This window comes from Euprymna scolopes, chromosome 13 (genome assembly GCF_053919585.1).
Source record: "Euprymna scolopes isolate OS-2025 chromosome 13, ASM5391958v1, whole genome shotgun sequence".
Classification (NCBI taxonomy): domain Eukaryota; kingdom Metazoa; phylum Mollusca; class Cephalopoda; order Sepiida; family Sepiolidae; genus Euprymna; species Euprymna scolopes.
This window is the reverse complement of record NC_136494.1, coordinates 127,704,574-127,720,555: the sequence shown is the minus strand read 5'-3', so window position 1 is coordinate 127,720,555 and position 15,982 is coordinate 127,704,574. Positions and strand designations below refer to the sequence as shown.

At 33.1% G+C, this 15,982-nt stretch overlaps 1 protein-coding gene across 2 annotated transcripts in view; it reads left to right on the top strand.

Annotated features, from left to right (window-relative positions):
• LOC145292184 (uncharacterized) overlaps nucleotides 1-15,982 on the top strand; it is a 67,697-nt gene that overhangs the window by 33,870 nt on the left and 17,845 nt on the right. For both annotated transcript variants that reach the window (XM_080138471.1, XM_080138472.1), the window contains exon 2: nucleotides 9,813-9,911. In XM_080138471.1, coding sequence (XP_079994597.1) covers nucleotides 9,813-9,911 — 99 coding nt within the window. The remainder of the gene's footprint in view (nucleotides 1-9,812; nucleotides 9,912-15,982) is intronic.

Genomic DNA, 15,982 nt, shown 5'->3' with positions numbered 1-15,982 from the left:
TCGTTCGCGCCTGACCTTCATAGAAGGGAAATGTCACAAAGTTTAACAAGGTTTTTTAATATAGATCCACAGAATATTGTGATAGGTGTTTCAGTGTGAACAGGTATGGTATAATAAATTATGGGGTTTATCTATTTTATTTTTACTTTCATCATATTTTGCTTTCGTTTTGATACCCCCAAATTCGAAGCTCTCTTTACAACCCTTCCTTTTCACAACCTATCATACTTTCATAAATCAGTCCATTTTCTGTAGGCTGTTTTTGAACCCAGTCAATGACGGGTACTTTTGCTAATATATATATATATATATATATATATATATATATGTATATATTAATTACATTACTAGTATGGCTACCTGGCATTGCCTGGTGCGAAAGTGTAACCTATTTTGTATTAAAACTCTACCTCTCTATTTGTTGCTCTTTTTCTCCCCAACCCCCTATTTATCCTCCACTAAGCTGAACATACACACAACTAACTTTTCTTTATAGAATCAATTCTGCGAATTAAGTTAGTGTTTTCTTTCCAAATTAGTATATAATGACACTGAAAAACGATTCTTCCTGAAGATATCTGGACCAGTTGCCCTTACAAGAATAAATAAATTTCCTTATAAATTTTAGATATTGTTCATCTAGGACAACGCTGATCAAGAATACACCAACTTTGTGAGTGTTTGTTTTGTAGTTTTTACTTTTAGCTGAACATAAACATGCAGACAACTACCCTTTATATAATAGTTTAAACTAATCGCTCATCTCCTAATTAAAAAGGAAGAAACGATGCATTTCGTTTTATCATTCCTGTGTTTTCGCTTTAATTGCTTTGTTTATCTTTTCTAAGTCGATAATGACAATTCCATTATCCAAATTATTTTTAATTCTTACACTTCCTCACTATTAGAACACAGGAAAAATAAACAGTTTTTCTATTTTCCTTTTAATTTAAAAAAAAAATTAAAAAAAAAAAAAAAAAAAAAGCAGCTCAAAACACGCTTTGGTATTTCAATTACCCTCTTGTACCATAGTTATATTCTTTAGGTGAAAGAAAAAAGTGCCATCTTTTATGACAATAAGTGTTAATTCTTATCAAAAAAATTCCATTATTAGTTTTTGCGTTTTCTAAACCTGCATGTATATCTTTGTCTCCTATTATTGATAGTGAAATTCCTGTTAACTCCTCTTCCATTTGTTTTATATCTTTTCCATGCTTTGAGAAAATATCTATTATAGACATGGAGTTTTTTTTTGTTTTTTTAATTAGAAATATAATTTTAGGTATTTTGTTCAACCTCTATTTAATATGAGCAAGTTATTTTCAGATATTTAATATGGACGTTTAATACTGAGATGTGAATTATCATCCTGATCTCATATGGAACACTTACATCAAATCTGTTGTCAAGACTGCTGGAAAAATGGTGGGAACGTTCTACCACTCCAGTAGATATTTCACTGCTGATGCAATTCTCTATCTGTATAAGAGCGAAGTACGTCCAACGATGGAGTACTGTTGCCACATCTGGGCAGGAGCTGCTAGAAGCAGTTTATCCTTTGACAGGCTACAAAATAGACTTTGTAGCCTAGTGGTGGATACTCTTTCTCTTCCCTGCAACCTCTTTCTCCACAGAAGACATTGCATGCTTGTCTGTTTTATCGTTTTTTCATGGCAAGTGCTCATCTGAGCTCCAATCTATGGTCCCTGTTTGCTTGACTTTCACAAAAACATTCATCTAGCTGAAACCACTATCAATAATTCCCTCCACTCTTTATATATGCCTAAATCTAAACATAGATTCCCTGAACAAAGCTTCTTTCTTAGAACTGCGCGCATGTGGAACTCTTTCATTTTCTTGCTTTCCGACTAACTACAATATGGTTGCCTTCAATTCCAACAGGATCACGTTCTTGATGAGCCATCCCCTTAAGTAATCCCATTTACCAAATTTCCACTAACAATTACATTTTCCTTTTGACTACAGTACACTCATTAACCTTTCAAACCTTGATAAGTGGTGACTCCTTTGTTAAAAAAAAAACAAAACAAAAAACTATTATTTTTGTTCACAAATTATTAGAAAGATTTAATATGCATAAATGTATCAGTATTTTATTAGTTTTATGGAGTTGATATTGTTTCTGGTAAACCGGCATGGGAGTAATTGATTTAAAAATAAGAGTAAGATGAAATTTTTAAATGGAGAGAGCTAATGTCATTTGACTAAATTGTTAAGCAATTTAAAAAATTTTCTTTTTCATTGCATATTAAAATAATACCTCTTTTCTATTTTCCTTTTTTGATCCGTGTGTGTTTTCCCTTCCACAACAAACACCTTGTTGATTTCCTACAATAACATCAGATGTACAGAACAAAATTTCCTGATATTAAATCGTTTCTCTTTGCCAAATCTCGCATCCTTGCTCTTTGTGCAACGAATCTAGATGGTTTTCTTGATAACGATTTACATGGGATGATTGTTTGCTTCTTGCTTAGACTCTTCCACACATTTGCATGGTCTTTTGTTTTTTTTTTTGCTTTGCAAGGATCTCTCATTGCACTTGTCCCCAGTCTTGAATCTGATAGACATGCTTTTATTTAAATTTTGCTGTATTCTATTTGTTCTTCGCTGTTCTGTTGTTGGTGCTATATCCAGCATTATTGGTATAATGCATTGCAACATCATTCATCATGCTCCATCTTTGTTTTTGATGACTTTAATGTTCATTATTCTGATTAGTTTCTTCAGTTTAATCGGATGGATTTTTTTTTTTTTTCTTTTTTTTTTTTTTTGGTGAAATCTTAATTTTTCTGTCTCATGTCCCAAAATGTTGTCCTCATGCATCCCTATTAATGACCTTCATCAATCATCTTTACTTGATCTTTTTCTTGCATCTGTTCTTGACTGGTGTTCTATTTCCTCTTCTCCAATGGGTATTTCTAATTTGCTTTAGTAATGTCTCCTAGTGGTGTGGCTAAGGAGGTTATTGACTGGCTTCTTGTTGCAATAAAGTCCAAATTCTTTTTTTGTACACTTCAGTTATTTAACATTTGCTAATAATTAGCCTAAATTGCTGATGGAGATTGTTTATATCTAGCTTTGATTAGAAAACTATACCTGGCAACAATACAGGCAAAAATTTGAATCTATTAAGATATTAAAATACCTCCCCCTCTCTCTGGACGCTGCTTGTTTTTCTTAGTGTCCAATACAGTTTATTTCGATTGATAATGCTAACTGCATTATTGTTCTTGATTAACCCTTCCAGCCCTATATGGCAGATATATCGCCTCAAACAACATAGCTTAAAAGATAACACAGACGATGTTTCGGCCTTCGATTCAAATAATGATACAAATAATTTTGCTAATCGCCTATTGTGTTTTTTTGGCTAATTGTGTCAGGGTCCAAAGAGTTAATAAAAATTGGGTTATTTTTTGTCGAGGTGTCAGCATTTGATTGTGGCATATCAACCTTTTTCTGATTAATGAGATTTTTTATTAAGGAGTTTTCTGCTTGAAATTTTTTATTAAGGAGTTTTCTGCTTGAAATTTTTTATTAAGGAGTTTTCTGCTTGAAATTTTTTATTAAGGAGTTTTCTGCTTGAAATTTTTTATTAAGGAGTTTTCTGCTTGAAATTTTTTATTAAGGAGTTTTCTGCTTGAAATTTTTTATTAAGGAGTTTTCTGCTTGAAATTTTTTATTAAGGAGTTTTCTGCTTGAAATTCCCATCTTCAGATTTAATCCTGCTGTACATGTTTTGTTACATAGTTGGTAGATTAATTTTTGTAGAAATATTTCTAAACAAAGAATCTATCAATTTTATTTCATCTTAGATGAGATTATAATGGAGTTACATATAGGAGCCGAGAGTTCTCCACTTTCTAGTGCAATTTTTTTTATTTTTTTTTTTTTTTTTTTTTTAGCCCCCAAAAAATCTGTTTCCTTCCCCATATATGTATTTAGGATCTTTCTCTTAACATTTTTTTTTTTTTTTTTTTTTTAAACTAATTTAAAAGCAAAAAATAAAGTTAAGTATTAGTCGATACTTTCATTATTAGTATAAATAAGGGGCTTATTGTAGATAAAGTTTTCGTTATATCACCCCCCTGAGGTTTTAGTCTTTAGGTGATTTGTGTGGGGAGGGGGAACCCCTAAAAAATAAACTTATTTCCCCCCCCCCCACACCTTTAAAAAAAAAGTTTTAATTGGAAATTCTTGCATAGCAAAATTTTATTCTCCTTTTATTAACTGCTCTAAAAGTGGCTAGAATGTTCCGAAGATGAATCATTTTACATTAAATTTCACGTGGAAGTGGGTAGGAGGTACAGTTCCTCCCAGGTTGAGAAATTTCAGATTGTTTTTGCCATTGCTCATTCATCTCTGTAAAATTTGTAATAAACCTGAGCCTAATGGAAATTAAGAGGTGGCTCCACACTCACCAAATTGGGTTCTTTTACTGTACCCACTTTTGTCATGCTTAGGACTGTTGGGGGAATAGATGATAGGGTTGAGAGATATGGTAGTCAGGTTTAAAAAAAAAAAAAAAAAAAAAAAAGGATGGGGGGGGGTGAAGAGGCTGAAAAAGATCGGTTTTGAGGAGGATGGGGGGGGCACCTTGCCAAAGAGTGTCTGGGATACATTTTCTATTTAACCCTAAACATCATTGCAGACTACTTGACTTGGGATTAAGGAGTATCTTGTAAAATTGATCATATGCAAGGATCTGTGTGTGTGTTTTTTTTTTTTTTTTTTTTTAAGTATAACTCATTTTTTACATGTGCTAAAAACTTTCAAATAGTTGCCGACTCTTTGAATCATTTTGTTGAGAATTCCCTTTGGAATTTTGGGTGGGTCTCTTTAAAGAAAAAAAAATTTACCCATTTACCATCCTTCCTGCACTTTGTCACAGTAATCTCTTCTGTCTTTAATTTTATCAGTTTGTTCAAGCTGGGGATGGGGCATCCTACCGGATACCAGACTTTCACCTGCTCTCTCATTTTTCAACTGAGAGATCTCTTTAAGATTCTAACCATCCTTTTAAGTGCAGTTGTTTAGATCTCTCTTGCACTTGGTTCACCGGGCGTATTTGCCAAATAGTTTTAGAAATTCTTTGTCATGAGTGCAGTTGCTCCTATAATTACTAGAATGATAGATCTTCCTAAGATTCCAGTTTTTTTTTATATACTGTACATAAAACATTTTATTTTTCCTTTTTTTTTTTTTTTTTTTTTTTTTTACTTGTACGGTAGCTTGAGTTAGCTTTGAAGAAAATTATTTTTTTCAGTTTTAGTCAGTAGTGAAAACTGATACCCAACGATTTGAATGATGATCAAAACGTTGCATACTCGGTCAGAAGGAACATCTTTATAGACTGCGATTAAATGTGTCTAATTTAACCTTGTTCTATTGGGAGAAAGTAAATAACTTTACCTCTCTCCCCCATTGGGACAGTTAGATACATGGTTAGTATATAATGGCAATTTTCAGCCCCACCCCACCTTCAAAAGGGGTCACTCTGGACATGATCGGCCTCTCATCGTCCTTCCCAGAGAGGGTGACTATCAGAAATAAAGCAATCTCCTCCTTCCCAAACAAAGAATAGATTGATAGCCTCAAACCAACCAGAACAGATGACTTTGATCTGAAGTTGTAAAGGACTAAATTTAAGTGATAATGAAAGTGACTAACGAGAAAAATGTGATCCAGTTTTATCAAAATCTTTCCTAATACTTTTCCTGTAATGAAAGCCTACTCAAGTAGCAACATTTTCTACTGAAAACCAGTTTAGTTCAGAAAATAATTTATTCAGTTTTTTTTCTTCATTTTTTAAATAACTAGTTTTCAAACTAGTTATTACTAATTGCATGACTTACATGAATTGTAAAGGGAGGGAAAAGAAGAGCTATTTTATTGGCTACATTTAAAAGCTAAGGATTTGACAACTACTATCTGTGGGCATGAGTCAGGCTTAACTGAGGCTCTCCTCACTCTTCCTATTCAACTGGTTGCTAAGTTTGATTGTTTTTCTTTTTTTTCTTTTTGTTTTCAGTCAAGTCAGCAAAGGCAGGCTGCTGCTAGTTCACCGCCCAGCTGCCGGTGACTCATTCTTGCCTATTTTCCTCTTAACTAGAATTGTGACAAGCCACTAGAACTAATGTTGACCACCATTTGCTCAATTCAAACTTTAGTCAACAGCCGCCAGTATTAGTCATTGCTCATTAGAATTTAAGTATACTTGTTTTGTTAAAGTTATGAAGTCATGTAAACAAAGCATTTCGCTACCGATTGATTTCCTTCTGGAGAAAATTCTGAGGCAGTTTTGAAATAAATTAAAATAATTCCATTTACATATATATTTTTTATTTCACAGAAAATTTATATATATTAACACTTTTTCACTCCAAACTAAGCATATTGTCACTTGGAATATTAGGGGTCGTTATTTGGGATCATGTCTAACGGGGACTATGAACAGCAAGATGTTCGCATTAAATTTCAGCAGGCTAGTACAGGAAGGAAATATGAGAGTTTAGCAGTCCAAGGAAATAAACTATTAGAGCAGAAGGCTTTCTGGCATCTAGGGACTTGAACAGGGTGGGATTTTGCTGCTTGCCGGGTTAATCAGGAGTATGCACGTCAAGGAGATAAAACTGGTGCTAAGAGTTCATAAGAGCACATTTCACTAAAGTATTTGAAACCGGCACAGGGATGCGACAATAGGACATTGGCTGACAGTGTGAGACCTATTAAACTTTTTTTTTTTTTTTTTTTTTCTCTCTCACTCCAAAAGTGAGATTAGTGATAAATGCACCAACACAGATGGGTATTACAAAATTTTTCAATTGGCATTTTCTTTTGTCTCTAAGATTTGGAGTTGAGTTTTCTTTAAATGACTAAAGCATGAGATTTAAACTTGGCTAATAAAAACATCAAGCATTGTGCAAAAGTTAATTTATTATTCTTAACATAATTTTATTTAAAGTTTTAGAAATTTATTTTCCTTCCCTTTTTAAACCGGGTAGTTACCTATTTTAGCAGTCACCATGATTTTGACTTAAAAACTGAGCAATAGCTCCAAATTATTTTTGCTTCAACTCGTGATTTGATCTTTTTGAAATAAGGTGTAACATTAAATTGGATTTTTTTTCTTTTTTTATAAATTTCATTTCATTTTTCCATCCACCATATTGAAAAATCACCACAATCCCATTGAATGATAGATCATTTACAATAGTGGATGGAAAAAAATGACCTGGTAGAAACACTTTATTAAAAAAATATTCTCTCCCTTTAATATTAACTTTGTTTTTTTTTTTTTGTTTAAAAAAAAAAAAAAAAAAGTTTAACTGGAAAACACCTTTTTAAATTTGTATGCATGTACGCCAATAATTGTTCTAATTTATTTATATATATATATATATATAACTGAATAGTTTCAAATGCTTTCAAAATATAGTTTAAAGTTATGCGCAAAAGATTATAAAAATGGGAATATATATATATATACACACACACTAGCAGGGGTGCCCAGCGTTGCCCGAGTGTTTGGAAGCGTGTTGAACAAAAAAAGTGGTCGCAGGCAGGCTCGAACCCGTGACGCAGAGACGGAAAAGAAAGTGAACGAAAACCTGCCGTCTTACCTCTACGCCACGACGCAACCGGAAGTGTATGGTATTGAAATTTAACGTAGTCAATCAAAAAGATGACTTACAGAAATGGCGCTGCTTTTAAACTTCCCACGCATGTTGTTTTTAATGTTGGGGGGGGGGGGGGTAGCTCAGCTCCGTCAAAGATGGGGGCATTCTGGCAGTATCCAATAAATAGTAGTTATCTCAATATGAAGGGTTTCCCCTATATTGACCAAGGACCAATTACAAAACAGATACTACCCGGCAAAGGCCAGGAGTTGGCCTTTGTGTTCAATTAGTCTAACTTGTCTTTTTCATATAAACACTCGAAACAAGGGAATTTTTTAAAACTAAAAAAAAACAAAAAAAACCCATGTCCATTTGCGATCTGAGATACTATGATCTAGGACATCTAACCGACGCGAGAACGCTGACGCAAATGCGTGCACCCATTTTGCCATATATATATATATATATATATATATATATATATATGTGTGTGTATGTATATATTACCACTTGGTAATAAAATTAATATTGACTTCTATGAGCTTTGTATGACTTTCTAGAAATCGATTTGTACTGTAATAAACGAACTAAATTTATTTGTAATAAATATGATCAGTTTATTGGAAGAGGGAGATCTCCAAAATTAAAATTATATAAACTATTTTTTTTTTTTTTTTTTCTGTGAAAATCCTGATTGTTTACATCAAGAAAGAAAAGTTAAAATATGAAAAAAATCATAGATTATAAAAACTTTGACAAGAAAGAAAGCAGAGGTAGAAATAAAACGGTGAACAAGTCATTTCACTTTCTTCTCGTTTCTTTGCATTGAATGAATAGCAATAATAAATTGCATATTGAATGAGATTTTAAGCGCTGATGACATACTGACATATACTGACCCAAAATGATGTAAGACTACATTCCAGGCTTCCCTGCTCTACCGTTCACACACTGACTACAATCCTTACCACTGCACTGGAGTAAGAGGGTGAGGGACAGTCAAAATGTTATTTTGTGCTGTTCTTGCCTGTTAGAAAATTTCTTCAAACCTTTCCCCGCCACTCAACACTTGAATTGTATATAATTAGAAAGAAATTACTTTTACTGTGACTCATACTGCGAACATTGTATTTCAGAACCCAAATGACACTTTCTAATAGTTTAAAGCTGCTTTTTTTTTTTTTTTTTTTTTTTTCCCCCCCCCACCGGGTGTGCTTCACGAGGGGGATAGTTTTTTTTTTTTTTAATTCTTCTTGCTGGTGGATTTTTTTAGATAGTCAAATTCATATGAATACAGTATTGTGGTGAATGAAAGTAGTTTCGAGAATAGACAAAATAGCCGATGCTCTCCCACTCCAAGCTTTTGGGCCTTGTTCCTAATCCTTATATAATTTTTTCATATTTTTCTTTGTAAAATATTTCTGTGATCATTTTAAATATAAATGAATTTTTGACTCCTGAGCATGATTCTTATTTTCTAATGTTTGTCAGGTTTTTTTTTTACTCAAAGGTCCGAGTGATTGGACAAAATCTGTTCACAATTTTAAATGATTTGCTATTTTAAATGCAGAGAAATAAGTGCCTTAAAAATAATATTGAGAAATTCAAAATATTCTAACACTTTTATTTCCTTTGTTTCATTCAATTTCATGGTGATTTGGTTAAATGAGAATTCTGGTGTTTTTTGTTTGTCATTAAAAAATGCACATAATAGGTGTCTTTTCCTCTTCCACCAAAAAGATGAGACATTAAGGGTTTCACAAAAGAAAAAGCACTATACCAATATATTTTTTCTCCCCTTTAGAGACAGTCTGGAATTTATTTTCAGAACATTGATAGGCTACAAGGTTTTTATTTCATCTCTTTCTAAATCAAAATTTCAGTCAACTTTGAAATAGTTTTTTCTTTTTAGCAAGATAGGCTTGTTGTATTTATTTTATATTACTGTTACTTTTATTTTTATTTTAAAAAAAATTTATTTTATTTTTATTTTATTTTTTTAAATTGTTAAAATTTTTGTAATAGACAATTATGTATTCGGTTGTTAACAAACCTATTTATAAATGTAAATAGCTTTTAAGTAAACTGTTTATTTGTGAATTAAAGCTTGTCCTCTTACTATAATGAATGTTTGGAATTCAGAACTAATTTTCTAAATTTATTTTCTAGGGTTTCGTACTTGGGATGTGGAAGCTACAGGAGTTGATATTAATGAAGAAGTTTGCAAGGTTGCCTCCTTAGCAAGTCTTGGAGGAGAAGGAATCTATGGTATGTATTTTCAAAATTTTACTATTTTAGTTTTGTTTTTAAAATCTAACTGCTTTCTAAATTTGATTGTAAGAACACAAGATTAACTTTTTTACATATTCCTATAAGAGTGGGAATGTTGACCTTGAGCTTGCTACATATGAGTTCGCTACATGAAGATTCTTGAATAGTTGAAGCTACTTAGTAATATTTTTGTTCAAGTTAGACATGACATCAATTTTAGGAAGTCCAGTTCTCTCAAATAAGGAGCACTCTGGGCAAGCGACAAATTTCCCATAATTTGACCCGGAGGGGATAACCTCATAGGACCAAACAGAACCACAGTTTACTTTGATCAAAGATTACAAATTCTAAATGAGAATCTTTACGTGAATGCAAGTTAACAAGTCAATTTTGATTGTTAAAAACCTTGTTCGATATCTCTTTGATTTTGATTTTTAACCACAATTCACAATAACATATTGAAGAGTTAATTTTATGACATGGTGCTTTTTTTTTTTTTTTTTTTTTTTTTTTTTTTTTTTTTTTAATTTTGTATCGATAAAAATGTATGAAGTTGTACAAAATAAAATTCTTCCAGTTAAATAATCTCTTGGTAAATATTTATTTTTCCATATGCAAGAGTCTGAACATGTAAAAACAGCCATGAAAAGGATCAAAATAGAAATTTTAATTTTCACTTCAGTTTTATAAATATATAAAGTTGCTTCGTCATAATTTAGTTTTTTGGTTTCAATATATATCGAAACAAAAGGTTTCCCAACAATGAGTAAAGAGAATTCTATTGAAAATGGATAAGCAACAAGCTGGAAGTCTGATTTATAACTGGATTTTTAAGATTTTATACGTATGGAGGTAACTTAATAGTAAACTTAACCTAAATTGAAATATAAAAGGCCTTCGATAAGGTATGGCATAAAGGCCTACTTCACAAGATTTCCAGCTATGGTATAACTGGAAATGTTTTCTCAATCATTAAATCATTTCTCTCTGATAGGCTCATAAGAGTAGTGGTTGATGGGCAAAAATCAGAGGCCCACAGTATTAATGATAGTCCCTCAGGTGTCCATCCTGTGCCCAACTCTTTTCCTGATCTACATTAATGATCTCCCAAAACACATACTTAAATCATTCATTGACATCTATGCTGATGATATGACCATCTACGGCAACATATCAAAAGCCGTGAACGACAAAGTTCTCTGATCTCTAAAACGCGTGGTACAGTGGGTGGAAGAGGTGGCTGGTTACCTTTTTAATGCATCTAAAACCAAGCTTCTATCTTTACATCATCAACGCTCTGATCCCCATCTGGCATCAATTGAAATGAATGCCTCTCGTCAAGGGGAGGCCCCATGTTTTGACAAGCTTCTGGGTTTGACCTTTACTCCTGATCTGAAATGAAACATGTACATCAAGTCTGTTGCCAAGGTTGCTGGAAAAATGGTGGGATCCTTCTACCGCTCCAGAAGATATCTCACTACTGATGCAATTCTCTATCTATATAAAAGCCAAGTACGTCCAAGGATGGAATACTGCTGCCACATCTGGGCAGGAACTGCTAAAAACTCTATCCTGCCTTGACAGAGTACAAAATAGACTTCGTGGTTTAGTGGGGATGCCCTTTTTTCTTCCCTGCGACCTCACCCACAGAAGAGACGTTGCGAAGCTATCTTTGTTTTATCGTTAGCACCATGACAAGTGCTCGTCTGAGCTCCAATCTTTCACAAACACCCGTCTATCTGAAACCACTGTCAACAATTTTCCCCACTTTTTATCTGTGCCTAAATCAAAACATAGATTCCATGAACAAAACTTCTTTCTTAAAACTGCACAACTGTGGAACTCTCTACCGCTTGCTTGTTTCCCTCCAGACTTCAACATGGATGTCTTTAAGTCTAACATAAACAAATTCCTGATGAACCGCCCCCTTAACTAATGACACTTTATGAAATCTCCACTACTAATGAATAGTTCAACACTATCCCATTGATTACTGTACACAAAATAACCCTTATCCCAGAGTGGTTTGTGGGCCTTGATAAGTGGTGACCTCCATTTTAAAAAAAAAAAATCTACAAGGTGGGATATTGCCCAATTTGTGTTTTTCAAACTGTATTAAAAAAAAAAATTCAGTTTGACCTCGTACATGTCTGCCATTTGTATTAGTATGCAAGAGGGCTAGACTCTTCCTAATATATTTTATAAAAAAAGTAGGATTTTTCTGTTTAACTCTAAGAAATCAAGTGATAATTTTTTAATTAAAAACTATTAATGTAAATTTCATGTATTATTGAAATTAATTTTTCAAGATGGAGTAAATGCGTTAAAGTTGGTCATAATTTTTTTTTTTTTTTTTTTTTTTTGCTTGCAAATCATTTTTGTTTCGATAAGCCTGATAAAAACTTAGTTTGGGCACTGTTTTAATATTTGACTTTTAATGTAAGACCAAATGTAGCATACACTTGACCACACGTGGCCTCGGCGCAAAGTAGATGAAAGGAGTCAGTAAATGACCAAGTTCTCTCAGATTCTCTTTCCTCTGATTTTGAGCATGTGGTACAATGGGGGAAAGGAGTGGCTGGTTACTTTTAATGCATCTAAAACCAAGCTTCTCTCTTTACATCAACATTCTGATCCCCATCTGGCATCAGTTGAAATGAATGGCTCTCGTCTTGAGGCCTCCAGTTTTGACAAGCTTCATGGCTTGACTGTTATTCCTGATCTTAAATGGAACATGTACAGCAAATCTGTTACCAAGGCCGCTGGAAAAATGGTGGGCTCCTTCTATCGATCCAGTAGATATCGCACTGCTGATGCAATTCTCTATCTATATAAGAGCCAAGTACGTCCAAGGATGGAATACTGTTGCCACATCTGGGCAGGACTGCTAGAAAGGACTTGTCCTGCCTTGATAGTTCAAAATAGACTTTGTAGCCTCGTAGGAGATATCCTTTTCTCTTCCCTGCAACCTCTATCTCAAAGAAGAGATATTGCAAGCCTCTACTGTATCGTTATTTTTATGGAAAGTGTTCGACTGAGCTTCAGTCTATGGTCACCCCTCACCAAACTTTCACAAGAAACACTCGTCTAGCTGAAAACACTATCAATAATTACCCCCACTTGTTATCTGTGCCTAAGCCTAAATGTAGATTCCATGAACAAAGCTTCTTTCTTAGAACTGCATGCCTGTGGGATTGTCTTCCGTTTTTCTGCTTTCCAACTGACTACAATATGGTTGTCTTCAAGTCTAACGTAAACAAGTTCCTGATGAGGCGTTCCACTTAACAAATTTATCGAATTTCCATTACTAACGATTACTATATTGTCCAATTTCTACTGTACACTCTTTAACCCTTATCTTCGAGTGACCGCTTGGTCTTGATAAGTGGTGATGCCTATGTAAAAAAATAAGATAAAATAAAAAATAACTCGCTTTTTGGTTAGTACATTTTTTGTTATTACAGCCGTGACATCAACCACGTGATGTGTAACATGATGTGTAACGTCCCCAATGTCTTTCCAGAGATTTCAAACGTTATTTTTATTTATTTATTTATTTTTTTTTTTTAAGTCTACCTCTCACCTCCTCCACCGGTAACGTGACTTTTCATGCATTTCGATTCACACTATAATTAGACAGGTGTACAAATCTTTTCAATGGAATCTACTTGATTGGATTTTTATTTAATTACTAAAAAATGTATTCGTGTAGTAGAAAGAATCTAGCAACTAGCTGGACACCCCGCATTACCCCATCATACGATATGCTTAAAATGATATTTTAATTTATACAGATTGCGTATGTATTATAGAATCCATTCTTTATTGATCATTATATATTAAAAGAATAATTTGCCCAGTAGACTAATTTGCAAAAAAAAAAAAAGTCATTCAAATTCCGTTTGTTTGCAATATCACGTCAGCTATTATTTGGGTTTGACTATGAATACCCTGGAAAAGTTGCTTCTGATTAATGTTTAGTTTTAAAATATGCAAAGGAAAAAATGATTTGCAGCAATTTTAAATGCCTCTTTTATCATAAATAGAATTCATTAATAAGAAAAATGAAAATAAAATGTTGAGGTACATCTGAGCTTGAACAGGAGATCATTCGATCTGTAGTTGAATGTTCTACCACAGATAGTAATAACTTTTACATGATTTACTGAGATTTTATTGGCCTGTGTAATGTAAAAATATTCCTCTGTAAAAAAAAGTTATTTTTGGTCTCCCGATTTATCAGAGGGACCTAAGTTTTCAGTGGCGTCCATTATTCCAGACAATTGCCAGATAACCGTCCATCAGTTTTTTCTTGAAATTTTGCCACAAATTCTATTTCATTAAATAGATGTGCACAGTAAAAAAAAAAAATTTATTGCAAAAAAATCCCGTTGCGTCCCCAGGGAATGAAAAAATGACCAAAAATGACACGTTTTGCTCCATAACTTTTGATCCATCCATTAGATTTTTCTGAAACTTGGCCAAAATGTGGAAGCCATTGTTCTCAATATAAATATAGTATGGGTAACTCTGGCAAAATTCTGGTTTAGGGCTAAAAATGCCCCTTTTTGTGGCCCTTTTTTTTTTTTCATATTCTCAATAAAAACTTGATATGTCTATGTAGTGGTTTTTCACGGTGGTCAACTTTAAATATAGATGTTAACACCTGAAACTGCAGTTATCCATTTACACTGGAATTCCGTGTCCCCGGGGGATCAAGAGGTCAAAAATGCCCCAAAATGGTACATTTTGCCCCATAGCGTTTGATCCATCCATTAGATTTTTCTGAAACTTGGCCAAAATGTGGAAGCCATTGTTCTTAATATAAATTTAGTATGGATGACCCTGGAAAATTCTGGTTTTCGCATCCCTGTTCTTTTAGGGCTAAAAGAACATGCCTTTTTTTTTTTTTTTTTTTTTTTTTCTCCCATATTACTCAACTTGATCTGTATGTCTATATAGTGGTTTTCCATGGTGCTGAATTCAAATATACGTGTCTTAAGGTGTGAAATTGCACCGTTTGTCCATTTTCACTGAGATTCAGCTGTTCCTAGGAGCTCAAAAAGGGGTCACAAATGCATCAAAATTGCAAAAAAAAAAAAAATACTTTTACCCCCATAACTTTTGCCCTATCCATCAGTTTTCTGAAACTTGGCGAAAATGTTAAGGCAACGTTGGCCCTTCACACTTCTCACATTCATCATTTCTTCACTATTTTTTGTGTCATCATCTCACATGCAGCACCGGAGGGGGATCACAAACACGCGGTTTCTTTTATCTATAAGACTTTTTTTACAGAAATTCATCTGATAAGTATCGACAATCGAAAAAAATCCGATAATAAAGTCTTTCTTATAGATAAAAATTTTTCAGGGATATATTTTTACGTGACACAGGCCAATAAAATCTCAGCAAATCATTTCTTTAAAAAAAAAAAAAAAAACTTTTATTACCATCTGGAGATATAGCTCAGTGGTAGAGCATTCAACTACAGATCGAATAAGCTCCTGTTCAAGCTCGGGTGTACCTCACTATTTTATTTTCATTTTTTCTTATTAATGAATTCAATTTATGATAAAAGAGACACCATTTAAAATTGCTGCAAATCATTTCTTCATTTGCACATTTTAAAATTAAACATTAATCAGAAGTGACTTTTCCAGGATATTCTAAAACACAAACGGAATTTGGGTGACATTATCATTATTTTATTTATTTATTTATTTTTATTTTTATTTTTTTATTTTTTGCAAATTAATCCACCAGGTAAATTATTCCTCATATCTAATGATCAATAGAGGATTACTTATGTAATACATAGGTAATCTGTATGAATTAAAATGTTATATTTAAGCATATTGTACGACTGGGCAATGTGGGGTGTCCAGCGAGTTGCTTGACACTTTCTACTACACAAATACGTCCTTTAGATTACAACCAATGATTTCATCTTTAAATGATAAAATCGTTAATTAGCAAAAAAAAAAAAAAGACAATGTCTCAGATTTTTTTAGATATAATTTCCACCATTATTTAAATGTATTTTGTAAGTAGTTATCTGTCATCTC